This window comes from Haliotis cracherodii, unplaced genomic scaffold (assembly GCF_022045235.1).
Source record: "Haliotis cracherodii isolate W230 unplaced genomic scaffold, xgHalCrac1.p SCAF_15, whole genome shotgun sequence".
NCBI classification, from domain to species: Eukaryota; Metazoa; Mollusca; class Gastropoda; order Lepetellida; family Haliotidae; genus Haliotis; species Haliotis cracherodii.
In genome coordinates this window covers 12645641-12664733 of record NW_027266270.1, presented here as the reverse complement: position 1 = coordinate 12664733, position 19093 = coordinate 12645641, and the positions used below count along the sequence as shown (strand labels likewise).

At 39.7% G+C, this 19093-nt stretch overlaps 1 protein-coding gene across 1 annotated transcript; it reads left to right on the top strand.

Annotated features, from left to right (window-relative positions):
• Positions 1-6196: 6196 nt before the first annotated feature.
• Positions 6197-16273, top strand: LOC139461819 (acetylcholine receptor subunit alpha-like). The gene is made up of 7 exons (XM_071243299.1): positions 6197-6294; positions 8477-8601; positions 9239-9393; positions 11256-11692; positions 12456-12539; positions 13787-13905; positions 15013-16273. The coding sequence occupies exons 1-7, from the start codon at positions 6243-6245 to the stop codon at positions 15361-15363; spliced, it is 1323 nt and encodes a 440-aa protein (XP_071099400.1). The 5' UTR covers positions 6197-6242; the 3' UTR covers positions 15364-16273.
• Positions 16274-19093: the final 2820 nt, after the last annotated feature.

The window sequence follows — 19093 nt, the reverse complement described above, 5'->3', positions numbered from 1 at the left end:
TTATCATATTAATAAAGATGGACATATTTTTCAGTTAATTTGTAAAATAAACTGAATATTTAGGCGTTTAATACATTTCCTTAGTGAAATCTGTTTACATTTTGAATGTAAACATATACACACGGTAAAATAAGCAATGTGCAGATGAAATATTTTCTTTGTGTTGCAAGTCAAAATAGTGTACACGAAGATCGCACAATTACCAAGGAAGTGACTTATCAAAACTGCATCACCATTACCGATGCTCCCCACAAATATACCTACATTTCAAAAACTGTATTTCATTTTTGTTGATCAGTGTGACCATATGTCCTTCTACTTTCAATAAAAATGCGCTTACGAATGGCGAGCACAGGTCGCGAACAAGTCTAGATTTCTGCTATATCATCCGGGTACTCACTGAGAAAATACAGTAATGCACAGGTAACAACTACTCCCGCGGAATTGCTTTAGATCAGTGCTCTTTTGTACGTTGAAATACTATATATTGTGAATGCCAAAATGATGTATCAAGGATCAAGTAGAAGATACACTGACCGTTGCACTGGGAGTTTATTCAACAGACCGTGAAAATAACACTGCTGTATCTTATTATTTATTTTAGATGACGCAGTCAAAGCTCACTTCTCCTGGCGGCCATTATCGAACGGCCAGCTAAAACACAACCCCGCGCTTACGTCTACAGGTCTCTTCCTGTAGTACGGTAATTAGTATTCTCTCCCTCAAGTGTATCCTCAATGATATAACCCACCCTCATTAATTACATGCTGCTCTTTTCCAGCCTCACGGCTATGGAGCTGTGATAAAGAGTCCAAGTCATCACAAAGTAATTAGGGTCCAATAAAAACAATGCGCCGCCAAACCTCATACATATTATCACTGAAAGTCGTTCTACAGACGGTTAATGTCAAATCACAATAAAAGCATTTCAATTGCAATAACATGTTCCAGGACCATGTATTCTCTTAACACCATCGGATTTAGAAGCAATGGTCGTATAAAACAAAACACATCTATTTGATCACAACAGTATTCATGTTATTCCCACAAAATCACATAAAGAAAGGAGACATTAGGAAATACATGTGCATTATCATTTTTCGTCAGGATAACAAAATTTTCTCTCCTTGTTACCACCTCCAGGTTCAGCTTAAGACGGGTCCTCCTTTGGTCAAAAGTTTGTTCCCCCTCTAATGAGTGTGTCACGCGTTGCACACGAGTGGCGGACGGGGTGCACACCCGTGTGCAACGCGTTGCACACGGGTATCACACGCGTGACCAACCCGATGCACACTGGTTGCGTAACGCGTTGCCCATGCGTGTAAGGGGAATGAACTTCTAGGCAGTAGTGTATCTTATTTCTAGACTATTCACTCAAAGTATAAATAGATCAATACACAATAGATCAAAATCTCCCTGTGTTCACTTTTAGATCATTCAGGCCAAGTCTAAAACGAATAATAATGTTACGAAAATTCCTGTACCGTAAGTTTGATAAATAAGATTCTGGTTCAAGCAATGACTTGAACTGGCGATAAGTATCATATCTTGAACTTTCGTAAATATCTGAATGCCATTTCTGATGAAACATATTAATGGCACGCATGCGAAAGTACTTAACGAAAATATTTGCGTTACCAATTGTCTGGGACAGCCAAATGAAACCAAAGCCATATGTAAAAGGCAATGTACGTATACAAGAAGCCCATGTGTTCTTTCCAAGACTATCGAGGTGTACAAGCATGTTGTAGGCTTTCTTGTGTAAACGGTGTTCAGGCATAATTATTATTTTACACCAATACTTCAAGCAACGAGTGTAAGATACAATGTAGAATGGGTATCTCCCGCATTCTCCATAAACCATATTACTTGGTGTTGACATACCAACATTCAAAACCTTTTCACAAGCGAGGAGATGAACCTTTTCAATTGTATAGAACTATTTACAACCCCATATCTCAGACCCATTTGTAAACTAGGTTGTATTTGAGAATCAAATAATTTAAAATACATTTTCGGTGAAAAAAATCCAAGCTTAGAGATAACAGAGTGGACTTGTAACAGAGCTTTCTTTCCTCTGTTTGTGAGATTAATTACAGACTTATTCAGATTCAGTGTATGGGTAAACAATATGCCAAGGTATTTGTATTCATTCACAACATTAATACATTTACCTTTAAAAAAACATTTGTCTCTTGCGGCCACTCGACCACCTCTACGAATTATAACAATATTTGTTTTTATCAAGATAAACACTAAGTTTCCATTTATTTGAATATTGCGAAAGTATGTCAAGCTGCTTCTGTAGACCAATAACAGTACTAAACATCAAAATCACATCATCTGCAAAAAGCAGCATGAAAAGTTCTAATATGTCAGGGAAGAGCTGGACGCCATGTCTACCAGACTGCATGATATCAACATATAACTCATTTATAAAAAAATGAAAAAAGTATAGGAATTGAAACACATCCTTGGCGTAAGCCTATCGGACAATCAAAAAAGTCACTTTTAGTATCACCATAGCGAACACATGATTTTACATTTGCATACATTGTTTTTACAATGACACGCATTTTGCCTCCTAAACCCTTATTTTTCAAACAGTTCCACAATTTAGCTCTATTTACAGAATAAAATGCCTTTTTTAAATCAACAAAGGCCACATACAACTTACGTTTTCTGTATGATACATATTTCTCAATGACTGCATACAAAGTAGATATATGGTCAAAAGTCGAATAGTCCTTTCTAAATCCCGCTTGTGTTTCAGGGATCAAATCTCTCGTATTTGACCACAGTGTTAATCTATTATTGATGATAGGGGTAAATTGCTTTACCAAGGATAGTAGTGAGAGATATACCCCGGTAATTGTCAGGATTGTTACCATTCTTGAATAACTGAATAATAATAGATTTTGACCAAACAGGAGGAAAAGAACCTGGATCAAATACCCGATCGAAACATTTAACCAGAAAAGGCATAATATCAGGTAATGAGTTCTTAAGCATTTCAGCTATAAAACAATCATCCCCAGCATATTTACAAGTTTTAAAGCGAGATATAGCATTAAATATTTCCGTTTCCGTGATAGACGATTCCAACAGAAGCATGTCAACATCACTAAAATTTTCAGTGATGCCATCATTATCACGTTCAAAGACCTCATTGTCTACCAAATATATAGAATCGTCTTTTGAGAATAACTTCTTGAAAAGATGTAACCATTCTGTTGGGGATATAGATCCTTTGGGGGTAGACTGTCACTGAAGAGAACGTATAGTTTTCCAAAATAGTTTCAGACTGGGTAAAGGGCTCTTTAGTCGGACTAGCCGTGACGATTTGAGATCATATCTGAACTTATTACAAAAGGTTTTATACACATTTCTCAGTTTACAGTAGCGTTTTCTGTTGAATTCACTGCGACAACACCCTTCTGAGAGCTTTCCTGGATTCAGACAAGAAATGGTCATTTGATGAGCTTTAAACTTTAGGTTTCAGTGTTACGGCGAATGTTTCCAGCCTACTAACGTTTTGATAACGAGTAATCTTTGATCAAATCAAAAAGCGTATACTTTCCAATTTTAACAGGCAATGAAACACAAAGCTACTTACGTACTTGGCTTCAACTCTACTGTAAGGCACGAGCATTAGGTCTCTCCTCATTCTCAAATCTACATTAATACGTTTATTTGTGTATTGAATGGGGGCGTCTGTTTCACTTGATTATATGTACATAATGGGATATATGTGGGCTCACACAGATGGAAAAAGATATATGTACATAAACCATGAATACATTTCCCTCATTAATTGTTCAGAAAAGGATATTTTCTGTACAGCAATAGATAACCCCATCTGTTGCCTGATACAACGCTACTATCGATCTGCAGTCCAAACACCGGATATGACGTGTTTCTCGTTTATCACAACTCAACGACGCTAAAATAGACCTTCAGTGGTGCCCACAATGAGACCTATCAGACGCCTTGTTTTGTTGAGGTGTATAAACGGGCGTGAATAAATTAAAATTAAGTGAATGAGTGAGATTCTGCGCCACTTTAAGCAATATTCAAGCAATATTACGGTAGACGATAGCCTTTGGCGTGTTTAGCGCAAACTTTAACCACTTGGCTACTACTGCGACAATCATTTTATCAAAAGGTTATATGAATGGTATAGCGTATGGTATGGCTTCAATGTAAAATGAACAAATGTACCCACGCGTCACCGGATTTTCTGCTCCAATTGATTGTTACGAGTTATGTCCCTTCTATGTCCCCACTACTGACCAATCAGATTCCACCTCTCAAATCACTTTGTGACAAAATGGCGGCCCCCAATCAAGACGATCTGATCGATGATAAGATCTTTATAGTAATAAATCGGTTTTTACCTGGCAAAGTGCATCATATCACTTGAGCACATTGATTAGAAAACATGAAAAGATATGGAAAATACGTGTCGACGCCCAGTTGACGGTACACATGCTCTGCAAATCTTGCAATCTAATGAATTCGGCACGGCAGTTGCAATTTTGTTTATGAATCGAATGTCGATATCGTTACTGGATTTTGAATTGACTTTGCATAGACTCGTTAGTCTAGCCTAAATATAACTCCGTAATTCCAGCCTAGTTCGGCAAGGGTGGAAACTGGACTTTTATAGCCAGTTAACTATCTTGCCTTGGGAAAATGCTTGAATAGAGAAATAAGGTTATAATCTCTAATACAGATTCTCGTCCGGGCTTACGCCGGGTGTATGTGCTAGCTCACTGAAATACTATGCCGCACTTGAACATGAATACCCCACTCAGACACAGTATACTGACTCCGAGCAGACAAGTATTTTTCTTATCCCCGTAATGGAGATCGAACCAAACACATTTCACACTCCGAGCAGACGCTCTTTCCACAAGACCACGAATGCCGTCCTTCTGAGTACATTCAAGGAATGCTGTTGTTAATAAACTGGAGTGGCAACAACTGCTAAATTGTCCATTTGACATTATCATCACCATAATTAATGCTACAATAATGACACAAATTGCAGCTCAAGCATTACAGAATGTCATAAAGCGTCCTAGCTGATGATGGTGAAAGCGAAAAGGCTGATTGTGTCAAGCAGAATCATTTTGATCAAGCTGTGATACCTACATGTATGTCCAGTGTGGCAATACCACGTCCTATTAAGAGAGACAATGTTTATAATGACAAAATATGTAGTTGAAGACAATGAAGCAATGTCAAACTAATATCAAACACATCAGGCATTTGACCCTAATTTAAGTCACTGATAGTTGTCATTTATATATGCGTATTGCTTTGTAGTAGTACATATCGTCCGTTAAACTATTTACTTAATGAGTGGCTTTGTTTAATGGTCTTAATTTATTTTTAAAAGTGCAAACATATTGTTTTATTTTGTATTGTTTATATATTATCTGAAGATTTGTGTTCAAGCAGAACATTCTTTCAATATGTACTGGTACATATAGATGTATATGTAAAAATTGTATGATCAAACAGAACATCTCAAAGGGCGGTCGGGTAGCCTAGTGGTTAAAGCGTTCGCTCGTCACGCCGAAGACCCGGGTTCGATTCCCGACATGGGTAAAATGTGTGAACCCCATTTCTGGTGTCCCCCGCCGTGATGTTGCTGGAATATTGCTAAAAGCGGCGTTAAACCATACTCACCCACTCACTCTTTTAAAAAATTCAAACAAAGGCCTTAGCCCCAAAGAACCAGTAGTTGATGACGAATCCCCAGGAATAGGACTTTATCGAAAAAGATAAACTGTCCCTGAAAATATTTGAAAAAAACAAACAATTATGCTTCAGACGTTTGAAAAAAGATACTGCTTGCCACCAAAATTACATTGTTGCAAGGTGGTTTCCTCTAAAGAAAGCCAGGCTCATAGATTTAAATAAAACATATTAGGTTTTGCATCTAAAGCTGAAAAAATATCTAATCTCGGTCCTCGATGGTGAAAGGCGTGTGTGTTTATATTACTTTGACATTTTCAAGTGAGGTATTTTAAGACGTCTGATCCTGGCACAAGTGATCGTACGGGAACTGCAACAACCAAATAATAGCCCCAATTATGTTAACCCGTAATTAGCCACTAATTAGGTTGACAGATTGGTCGTACTGGGATAATAAGGTTGTCTAACCAAACAATTTACCAATACCGTACCTTCCAGTCGGACTGGTGCGTTGTTCCTTGACATTGCGGAGGAGGATGTTGGTGATTTACGTGGTATCGCTGTTTCTTCTTGTTAAGTGTAACTCAAGTAAGTTATTTCACAATGTAACGCAAATTTTTAGCTCACCGTGTAACGCTAGTAAGTTATGTCAAAATGTAACGCAAGTATGTTATCTCACAACGGAAACCAAGTATGTTATCTCACAATGTAACTCAAGTATGTTATCTCACAATGTTACGCAAGTACGTTATCTCACAATGTTACCCAAGCATGATATCTCACAATGTAACGCAAGTATGTTATATCTCACAATGTAACGCAAGTACGTTATCTCACAATGTAACGCAAGTATATTATATCTCACAATGGAAAGCAAGTATGTTATCTCACAACCGAAACCAAGTATGTTATCTCACAATGTAACTTAAGTATGTTATCTCACAATGTTACCCAAGCATGATATCTCACAATGTAACGCAAGTATGTTATATCTCACAATGTAACGCAAGTACGTTATCTCACAATGTAACGCAAGTATATTATATCTCACAATGGAAAGCAAGTATGTTATCTCACAACCGAAACCAAGTATGTTATCTCACAATGTAAGTTACTTTTGATCATAAAAGCATGTCTTCATGCATCCCTTGTCAAATTGTTACTTTTCGTTGAGGATTAACATTTGGAATCTACGTATGTGTGAGACATGTGCAACATGCTCCTGGTATCATTGCTTTTCTTATAGAAATTCATATCAAAATGTAACGCAGGTATTTATCTCACAATGTAAGTTTATCAAGTTATCTAACCAAGTAACTCAATCATGTTATATCACAATGTAACTCAAGTAAGTTATCTCACAAAGTAACGCCAGTTTTTAGCTCACCGTGTAACGCTAGTACGTTATCTCACAAAGGAACCCAAGTATGTTAACTCACCGTGTAACGCAAATATGTTATGTCATCGTGTTACCCAAGTATGTTATCTCACCATGTAACGCAAGTATGTTATCTTACCGTGTAGCGCAAATATGTTATCTCAGCGTGTAACGCAAGTATGTTATGTCACAATGTAACCCAAGTATGTTATATCTCACCATGTAACATGAGTATGTTATCTCACCATGTAACGCAAGTATGTTATCTCATCGTGTAACGCAAGTATATTATCTCACCATGTAACGCAAGTATGTTATCTCATCATGTAACGCAAGTATGTTATCTCCCCGTGTAACTCAAGTATGTTATCTCACCATGAAACGCAAGTATGTTATCTCACCATGAAACGCAAGTATGTTATCTCACAATGTAACTCAAGTATGTTATCTCACCATGTTACCCAAGTATGTTATCTTACAATGTAACGCAAGTATGTTATCTCATAATGTAACGCAAGTATGTTATCTCACCATGTAACGCAAGTATGCCATCTCACCATGTAACGCAAGTATGTTATCTCACCATGTAACGCAAGTTTGTTATCTCACCATGTAACGCAAGTATGCCATCTCACCATGTAACGTAAGTATGTTATGTCACAAAGTACTCCAAGCATGTTATTTCACCATGTAACCCAAGTATGTTATATATCACAATGTAGCTCAAGTATGTATATCACCATGTAACCCAAGTATGCTATCTCACAATGTTACCGAAGTATGTTATCTCATAATGTAACCCATGTATGTTATCTCACAATGTAAGCCAAGTATGTTATATCTCACAATGTAACTTAAGTATGTTATCTCACAATGTAACGCAAGTACATTATCTCACAATGTTACCCAAGAATGTTATCTCACAATGTAACGCAAGTATGTTATATCTCACAATGTAACGCAAGTACGTTATCTCACAATGTAACGCAAGTATACTATATCTCACAATGGAACGCAAGTATGTTATCTCACAACGGAAACCAAGTATGTTATCTCACAATGTAAGTTACTTTTGATCATAAAAGCATGTCTTCATGCATCCCTTGTCAAATTGTTCCTTTACGATCAGGATTAACATTTGGAATCTACGTATGTATGAGACATGTGCAACATGACTCCTGGTATCATTGCTTTTCTTATAGTGATGAACAAATGCTTAAGCTAAATCGAATAATACACTGTGTTAATATCACAAATTTCTTTTAATTAAGGGATTTGTCGCTTTCGTATTTTTGAATAAAATATTGTTTGATTCCTAATCAGTGTTGTACTTTATGTGGTTCATCTGTATACTCAAGCATACACAATGTCACCTGTGTTGGTGCGCTTCAGTTGCAGCAAGTCCAGACATGGGAAGACTAGCGCGTGGTCTGTTCAGTTCCTACAACAAACACATCCTTCCTGAAGTTCGCCCAGTGGCTGTCCGCGTCTCGCTCTTCATTGAAAGGATGAGTGTGGTGAGTATTCCGTATGGCAACGCCTCCCAAAAACATATTATTTGTTTTTGAATAAATGAATAAAAAATCGTTTGTCTTCAGTTTTCCCCCAAAATACATTGTTTCATGGAGGTGAGGTGAGGTGAAATGGGGTTTAAGGTCGCGTCCAAGATTATTTCACTTGCGTGCATGCACGAGTGTGTGCGTGCGTGGCTGCTTGTACTAGTCCTGATTAAAGCCGATTTAATAGTTCTAGGCCACTGAGATACCATGCCGCAGATTAACATGAATACCCCACCACGACACAGTACACTGACTCCGATTAGACCAGCCATGTTTAAGGCCCTTACTGCCGAGCGCCAGGACGGGTAACCACAAGTACCATCTTTAAACGTCTTTTGGTATGATGCTCTCCGGCCACTAGACGAAGGAGGCGGACTTTGTTTGATGAACATATTGGATGAAAAAGATTGTTGCGGAAATAAATATAATTGTTCATTTCAGAAAACAATTGCTAGATTTGAAGCTGTGATTGAATACGTAAACTGTCTCTAAGAACAAATTCCCAAAGTCCAACCTGTAAACCACTAAATAATTGATCATCTTATCGTGTTTAAACCAGAGAGTTTCGAGTGTGTAGGACCTGGTGTATTTTCAGGATGCAGAGAAGCAGCTGTTGTCACTCAGTGTAAAAGTCATCCTGCAATGGATTGATCACAGGTTGCGTTGGGATCCTTCTGAATATGGCGACATTACGAATCTTTATGAAACTGAGGATGTAGTGTGGATACCAGACGTTGGTATGATCAGCGCGTGAGTACTCGACATACCATATACCTATGATCACGATTCTGCTATATGTCGATATGTCTTCTATCATTGGCTATTTCCGTTGTCAACTCTTTCTATCATCGGCTATTCCTGTTGTCATCTCTTTCTAGCATCGGCTATTCCTGTTGTCAAATCTATCATCGGCTATTCCTGTTGTCATCTCTTTCTAGCATCGGCTATTCCTGTTGTCGACTCTTTCTATCATCGGCTATTCCTGTTGTCAACTCTTTCTAGCATCGGCTATTCCTGTTGTCATCTCTTTCTAGCATCGGCTATTCCTGTTGTCATCTCTTTCTAGCATCGGCTATTCCTGTTGTCAAATCTATCATCGGCTATTCCTGTTGTCAACTCTTTCTATCATCGGCTATTCCTGTTGTCAACTCTTTCTAGCATCGGCTATTCCTGTTGTCAACTCTTTCTATCATCGGCTATTCCTGTTGTCAACTCTTTCTGGCATCGGCTATTCCTGTTGTCATCTCTTTCTAGCATCGGCTATTCCTGTTGTCATCTCTTTCTAGCATCGGCTATTCCTGTTGTCAAATCTATCATCGGCTATTCCTGTTGTCAACTCTTTCTATCATCGGCTATTCCTGTTGTCAACTCTTTCTAGCATCGGCTATTCCTGTTGTCAACTCTTTCTATCATCGGCTATTCCTGTTGTCAACTCTTTCTGGCATCGGCTATTCCTGTTGTCAACTCTTTCTATCATCGGCTACTCCTGTTGTCAACTCTTTCTAGCATCGGCTACTCCTGTTGTCAACTCTTTCTAGCATCGGCTACTCCTGTTTTCAACTCGTTCTAATTTTGGCTATTCCTGTTGCCAACTCTTTCTAGCATCGGCTACTCCTGTTGTCAACTCTGTCTAGCATCGGCTATTCCTGTTGTCAACTCTTTCTAGCATCGGCTATTCCTGTTGTCAACTCTTTCTAGCATCGGCTACTCCTGTTGTCAACTCTTTCTAGCATCGGCTACTCCTGTTGTCATCTCTTTCTAGCATTGGCAACACATGTTGTCAACTCTTTCTATTATCGGCTACTCCTATCGTCAACTCTTTCTATTATCGCTTATTCCCATTATCGGGTCATTCCTATAATCAGCTAATTCCAGCAATTGTATGGATGGTGTGTACGTGAGCACAATGTTGACCCTACCAGCTCCATGTCATGTGTTATTTAGTCGCTCGGTGTTATTTCTCACAGAATCATTCCTTCATATCCCTTGACTAGGGCACCTACAAAGGAATTCGAGTCTCCTGTGTGAAGAAAACAACATTGTTATTGTCAGTGCTTTGGATAGGAAACACCTTAATATAATCCTTTTCATTCTGGAAATAAATTGTTAAAACCAATAAGAAACCGCCAAAGACAATCGTATTTAACGGAGAATGGGTCCTGTGTTATTGACATATATCAGAGAATGTTTATTTGAAGCAGAATCTTTTCAGTGAACACTTCAAAACATACAAACAATATGTTGGACCCATCGCACATTACTTTTCAAGCAGCCACCATGTCCAGTGTAAGGACCAGGTATTTTAGTGAACAAATTAGAAAAGACACACACGCGCGCACACATTGGAGGTAGGGATAATGACAACGGCAAATCAATTAGTAAACCCAGCATCTTGTGACTAACGCCATAGATACAGGTTGTGCAATACCAATAAGTAGTCAACATTAGTTAACGTTGTATGATGTGCACGAAGAATAAAGTCCATTTCTGATTTGAGTCTATGACCTGAACTTTATAGTTGAAAAAATAAAAAAAATTATAAAACAAATATCAAACGGTCAGATTCTAGGTCTTTACCCAAAGTCATCTGTAAATCTCATTTTCTTCCAAAGAGCTGAGCCTGAAGTGGACATCATCAAATCCTCCAAAGTCCACATCAGCGTTGACGGCCAGGTCACCATGTCAAGAAAGCGCCGTCTCTTTAGTCTATGTAACTTCACTCGGAGTCAGAATGATACGTACGTATGCAAGATTCAGTATGGCTCCTGGGCCTACAGTGATCTTGACATCGCGGTCAACCCAGAACCTGCACAAGACATTCTCCAAAAATACACGCAGTCTGGGGATTGGGAAATCTTGAACGTTACGTACAGCAACACAAGCAATGAGAACACTGTGTACATTGTACAAATCAAGAAGCTTAGGAACATCTCTGGAACATCTGAAGGCAAGAACAACGACGTATCGGCTCTACCATTGGTCTTTCTGGGATTTCTGGCTCCATTCCAGTTCCTGATACCTCTGGAGTCCTCGGAGAGACTAACTGTCGGTAGGGGTCGTATTTGGACTAATTAAGATTCAGGCAAGGGTGACAGCGTACGTCGGTGTAAGAATGTATTGGCAAGTGAGGTTAAAGAATATATGATTTGGCTGGTTGGTTGGTTGTTTAACGCCGCACACAGCAATATTCCAGCCATATGACGGCGGTCTGTAAATAATCGAGTCTGTTCCAGACAATCCAGTGATTAATATCACGCAATTGGGATCGACGACATGCATCAACCAAGTCAGAGAGCCTGACCACCCGATCCCGTTCGTCGCCTCTGACGACAAGCATCGTTGCCTTTTACGGCAAGCATAGTCGCCTTTTACGGCAAGCATGGGTTGCTGAAGACCTATTCTAACCCCGGATCTTCAGGAATATGATTTACAATCAGGACACGTATTGCTTTTCTACCAAATCAACCTGACACGCCGTGATATAACTGGAATATTGTTAAAAGCGACGTAAACCAAACTCACTCACTCACAGACTGGATGTGTGCTGTGCAAAGGGATTTGTCAGCATCATACTCTTGCACGTGAGTATTAACGTAGTGATAACGCCTTAGACCTTGAATAAACAATGAACAAACATGCCGTGACACAAACTGAAATACTGCTCAAAGCTTTGTTTAAACCACACTTCATCCTTGCACAGGCGTGCTATATCTTCCAAATGATCCTTATTGTTATCTGTTAAGCATCTAAATATCACAATATGCTGGATATTTTTGTCGAATATATCAATGTGATCAAACTCTGGATTTCAGATGGTTTTCTGTTCCTGACGGGCACTGTGATAGCAATAGTGATATATGATATTGCCCCAGCCATGGATCTACCAATTGTCGTGGGTAAGCTATAACGAAACTCGAGTAACAATAAACATTTGCACGCATTCACAACCGTATTTCCTCTGTCGAAAATCAATTTTACGAATTATTTCGCATACGCAGCAGTTGAGATCGTTAGCTCGCTAGCATCGTTAGCATATAGGGGACACGGGTGGTCCAGTCGTCTACCGTAATTCGCTGTGCAGAGTTGCGTCCCTTGGGCAAGCCAGAAACCTATCATTATGGGTTCGAATGCCGGTTCGCACCGATTATGTTTCTAGGTTTGTCAGCACCATACCCGTGCTTGTGGGTTTTGACCAAAGTGGTAAATTTAAACGTCAAAGACCGCTTCACTTCGTGCTTTCATCCCACATTAAGACTCGCTTGCTGTGATACTGGAATACTCTTCAAAGCGGCGTTAAACCTTACTCACTCACTCACACACTTGTGAGCATATACATGTACAACAGGAAATAACTCTCTGGGATCAGTATTTCCTTCACCTCGTTCATTGAGATTTTAAATCTTATCCACGATGTTCGTAAGTTTGGTCGTACAATTACTACACGTAAAAGTCTAGTAAAAGTAAGTGTTAATAAATTTATATCATTATATTACAAGACGGCAAGTGAAGCGTCTTGTACGTGATACACTCCATCCTGCATAAATCCAATCAATACACAAGAAATAAGTAGGGCACATGGAAATTATCTTTCATTTCATACACAATTATACACAAAATTGACAAACAATTTTGCACGAATTGCAAGTGTGCAAGTGCTGCAGAGGATCACAATGGGGATTCAAATGGATTTGACCCAAAAAATACTAATGTTATCGAAACGTTACTCGGCTCAAAACAGTTGCTGAAACATTGCAAACCTAAGGTCCAAAACACAACTATGATACCCGTTTCAAATACATCAACATCGAATAACCCTTGATTGTTGTCTCATGTTTAACCACCATCAAACATGGGTGTTTACTTTCTTTTGCCCGGCTGTTTATTTGACGATTTTGTGACACTAAGTATTTTGAGTGCCTTCAATTAGTGTCGTTTATTGTCTTCAGAGAGATACTTAATTTAGCAAGGATCTCAGTAAACATAAGAGTATCTGAATTTTACACATTACGTGTTCATTAATGACATAAATGTTATTCTTATGTCATGTGTTCAACATGTTTTGAAATGTCCGGTGTGACAGTTACCCAATTTCAAGTAAAACATCATACACGTGCTAAACGTTTTTTCTGTATATTTCATTCAGTGTCATATTGCAACTTCACTCTGACTGTGGTCTTCCTCTGTCTCATCCTGTCCATCGTCAACCTGCATCTGTGCACATCCCTCGGGAAGAGACTGGCCGTCCTAGAATATCTCAAGAGGGTGAGTCAGCATACATGCATATACTACTCAAACGAAGTTAAGGACCACCCGATTCTACAGATAATCTGTCAAGCAAAATAAAAGAATCGGGTGTTCTTGAGCTTCTTTTGGGTAGGATATGTAAGGAAATAAATGTATGAGTGGTCATTCATGATTGCTTTATATAACTCAAAAAGTGATTTTATCTAATTATATGCCATATTTCATTCATATAAAGACCGCATCCGTGGTCTAGTGGTAGAGCGTCCGCCCGGAGAGCGGAAAGTCCGGGGTTCGATCCCCGGCCGCGGGTGGGGGTGTGTGTGCTTGAAGTCCGGACTGAAGACTGATGCAGATTTAGAGTGTTAGCACACTGAGATACCATGCCGCAGTTTAACATGAATAACGTCAATACCCTTGCCGTAATCCAGACATCATTGCTGACGCATTACAAATAAAATAACTGACGTCATACTGACAGATTTCAACATAAACTAAACTAAACTGCCTGACAAAAGAATGCATACAGCCTTGTTTGATGGTGGTTAAAAATGAAACGAACAAGAAATGGTTATTTGTTGGTAATGTATGCGTTACGGGTATCATGCTTGCATGTTTGGATATTAAGTTTACAGTGTTTCGGTGACTGTTTTCAGCCTATTTTATTGATCAAATGAAAATTTCACGTGTTTACTTTCTTTGTCCGGTAGTCTTTTTCCGACAGTTTATAACTTAGTGTTGACATTAAACTGAATATTCCATTTGAACGTGTATCCTTCTGATTTTTCGAAAACACATGACATTAAAAAACAATCGTTAGGCAATCTCAGTATGATACACGTACAGTAAACTACGTTTATAACGAACACGCTTATAACGAACTGACCGATATAACGAACTTGTTTTTAGTCCCGGCCATTTGTTGTATATATGTTGTATACATGTATATGCTTATAACGAACTACGGTTATTACGAACTAAATTAGTGGTCCCTTTGAGTTCGTTATAACCGTAGTTTACTGTACCAATGGAATATTCTCTGTATTGTATCTGATGTGGAACTACATGACTGCCTTTCCTGGTGGATTTTATTGACATAATAATCTACATATTTCTTATTAAACTCAGGGGTTGTTCTCTGGGGCCAATCGACTTGTCTTCGTGGCAGTGCCCAAGCTTCGTGACATCCGAGTAAAGCGACCACACGTCATTCTCGAGCATCGTCTGGAGGACATGTCTCCGAAAGAGCAGATAACTGATGCTGACGCTCCACCAGAGGGCGCTCGGGACCGGAAAGAGAATGCAAAGCTCACTGAGATAATAGACATCCTTGTGCCAATGGCGGATGAGCAAGGTCACTGTCAATACGAGGCTAGATTCAGACGGGAATGGTTAACAGTGGGATTAATCCTTGATAGACTTATGTTCATATTCTTCTTATTGTTATTTGTCTTTTGTTCATTTGGATATATACGGTAGACGTTTGTTATGTGCCGTCGCGTGGCCAGAGTTCGCTGTGCGTCGTCAGGAAGCAAACAAACACATACCTTTTCAGGCAAGTTGTGCGAGTGCTGGGTACCGGTTGGGCAGGACATGCTTACACTTTTCTCGAATACGTGATATCATCACTGGTCATTCATTCATATAATGTTCCTCGTCACGCCGAAGACCCGGGTTCGATTCCCGACATGGGTACAATGTGTGAAGCCCATTTCTGGTGTCCCCCGCCGTGATATAGCTGGAATATTGCTAAAAGCGGCGTAAAACCATACTCACTCCCTCATATAATGTTCACTGCTATTTTGCCCTTTAAGCCCAATGGAATCTGTTTCGGCAGATACTCAAGGCTGGCTCTTCTCTGGCTTTGACGTTTTATATTTAAGGGAGTTCTTCCCGTACCGATGTATTCCTAGAAAACTCAGGGCATTGGTTGCCCAGTCGTCTAAGGCGCCGCGATTTTCTTTGCAGAGTTGCGTCCCTTTGGCAAGCCAGAATCCTATTATTGTGGGTTCGAATCCCGGTTAGCACCGATTATGTTTCTAGGTTTGTCAGCACCATACCCGTGTTCGTGGGTTTTACCGAAATGCTAAACGTCTGAAACCTGCATCACTTCGGGCTTTCCCCCCACATTAAGCTGACACGCCGCGATATAACTGTAATACTGTTAATAGCGGCGTAGAACCCAACTCACTCACTCACCCACCTGGCAAACGCCCAGACATAACATGTTCTTCTTACCTGAAAGTAATTGATACTTACAAGAGAGAGTTGTATATCCCTGTTTTGCAAACTAAGTACAGGTATCAGATATGTGCGTGTCTTGCATTGCATGGCTGTCTTGTATCTTGACTGACACAACCAAACGCTGTATTACAGTTTTGTGGTAATAAATAACATTATCTCTCAAATAGTTCAGTGTATTTTCTACTAGAATGTAGAATCCGGATATTATACGCTTTTTTGCTATAGTCCTGTATTTCTTATGTTTATATTGGAGCGATAGTGTAACCTGGCGATTGAAGTGTTCGCTGGAAGTCTCGGGTTGGATTCCCAAAATGGGCCCAATGTGTGAAGCCCACTCAAGATGTCACCCATCTTCCCAAGGCAAGTGAGTTAACTGACTATAAAAGTCCAGTTTCCACCCATGCCGCACTAGGCTGGATTCCGGAGTTATATTTTGGCTGGACTTACGAGTCTATGATAGTCCAATCAAATTCGCGTAAAAAACTAGACATCCGGTTCGTAAACAACATGGATATCAAGTTGCAGATTTCGGTCGACTGAAGGATTTGCAAAGCATGTGTACCGCCAACTTGGCGTCGACAGATATTCTGTTCATGATTTTAATCAAGTTGCCCAAATAATTTGATGAACTTCGCAAGGTAAGGCCCGTTTTATTACAACATAGATTTTGATTATCGATAAGATAGTTTTGACAAGGCGCCGCCATTTTGTTTGAAGCCAATGCATGTGATATGAGGGTTGGAATCTGGTTGGTCAATGAGTGAGTGAGTGAGTTGGGTTCTACGCCGCTTTTAACAGTATTCCAGTTATATCACGGCGTGTCAGCTTAATGTGGGAGGAAAGCCCGAAGTGATGCAGGTCTCAGACGTTTACCACTTCGGTGAAACCCACGAGCACGGGTATGGTGCTGACAAACCTAGAAACATAATAGGGGCGAACCGGGATTCGAACCCACAATCATAGGTTTCTGGCGTGCCCAAGGGACGCAACTCTGCACAGCGAATCGCGGCGCCTTAGACGACTGGGCCACCCGTGCCCCCGGTTGATCAATGAAGGGGACATAGAAGGGAGTAGTAACTTGTAGTAGCCATTGGTGGCGCTACGGTCGAGCCTGAATATTCCAGCTCAGTGCGGCATGGGTGGAAACTGAACATCTATAGTCAGTTAACGCCCTTGCGTCATTAAGATGGATGTCACCCGACGTGATATTGCTGTAATATTGCTAAAAGCGGGGAAAAAGCATGGTCACTCACTATTGAATCAATGATCTATTAATAGATATCAATAATTCGAATACATGTCAAAAGTACGATGCATGAGAAACAAAACAGGATTTAGTATTTGACTTCTCGCCCAATTGTCTACCGATAGATATTAATAGTGTTGGTAATATTTGAGAGATCCAAAATCAATCATGTTTTCAAAATATGTAATTATTGATAGATCAAATTGTAATATTTGTGTTGTCACACGTTCCAGAATTGTTTCAGACAGCATACATTTTTTTAGTCAGCGCTTCAAAACATATACCTTTTTCTCTGAGAGAAGCTAACAATTATTGCTTAACGCACAACACTTTAATATGAATCCACATTCTACAAGGCTCTGTAGGACACCTGATTGTTCGGGAGTTTTGCAATCTCACAGATGAAATTATTATAAGTTAAGATCACTATTTGCTGTCCGGGTGACATCTTCCCGAGGCAAGGGCGTTAACTGACTATTAAGGTCCACTGGACTATAGTTAACGCCCTTGCCTAGGGAAGATGTCCGAATGAGTGAGCTGGGTTTAAAGTCGCTTCGAACATTAGTTCGGCTTTATCAGGACGTATCAGCTGAATGAAGGAGAAAAGCAGGTCTTGCACGTTCACCGCATTAGTGAAACCCTCGAGCATGAATATTATACGATTTATTATATCTTGGATTCGAACACATGACTGGCGGAAAAAACAATAAAACGGATGATAGGATGCGGTAACCGCAGCTAGTGCGATACCTGTCATGCCATTTTTTACAACGAACCGATTTTCCAGGATCTCCGGTACTCATTTATATTGTATCAACTCATGAATATAATGTATAGAAACAGGTAGACGGAATATGATTCCGCGAGTAATTATGTTAGTAAAACAGCCATGGGGATAGTATGTGATATATCCAGCTGTATCACTAATTAACTGCCAGTCAGCTGATAGAGTCGCAGTATTGTATTACTCATGAATTCAGTCTCAATTGGAGCCAGGGTTTCATTCACGGAAACATGTGGATCGGAACAACTGAAACTATACCAATTGTATGACACAGGTAATGAATTCACTATTTATTTATTTGTCCTTCGTTTGAAGAAGAGAGGAAAGAACTCATTCATAAATATTATAATATTAAACCTGTATAAAATGAATTTACTCTTTAATAGCCGATCATTGGGAACATTGAGAAAATTTAGTTAATATGTTTGTTGTTTAAGGACGCACTCAGCAATATTCCAGCTATATGACGGCGGTCTGTAAATAATCGAGTCTGGACCAGACAATCGGTAATGATGGGTCAACAACAACAACACCTGATGCAATGTTGCTTTCAATTGGCGTAAATCTTGTACAGGAGGATCTCGGGCCTGTATGCGCCGCCCCAGAATATCCCAAACAAGTTCAAGGGCGTTCAAATCTGGGCTCATTGCTGGCTAGTGTAGAGTCGTTATTGCATTGGCCCTCATGTAATCCACGACAGCATGCGAACGATGAAGCCTGGCATTGTAAGCCATGTACTGTGGTCGAGTAGCAAGAGGGACTGGCCTCAAAACGTCCCGGATGTACTGAGCCCCTGTTAAGTTGCCCCTAATGGTGACCAAATCCAACCTGCAATCATGAGAGATACACCCCAAACCATTACCGAGCCCCCGCTGTATGCAACAGTCGGTTTAATGTTCCCGGAGTAGGCCGTGTTCCGGTGCCTCCAAACTTTC

Bases quoted from the DNA above. Each gene is read 5' to 3' on its own strand.
- LOC139461819 (XM_071243299.1), top strand. From the start codon at position 6,243: ATGTTGGTGATTTACGTGGTATCGCTGTTTCTTCTTGTTAAGTGTAAC. The intron at 9,394-11,255 runs GTGAGTACTCGA...TTTCTTCCAAAG, and splicing joins GACGTTGGTATGATCAGCGC to AGCTGAGCCTGAAGTGGACA. The intron at 13,906-15,012 runs GTGAGTCAGCAT...TATTAAACTCAG, and splicing joins TCCTAGAATATCTCAAGAGG to GGGTTGTTCTCTGGGGCCAA.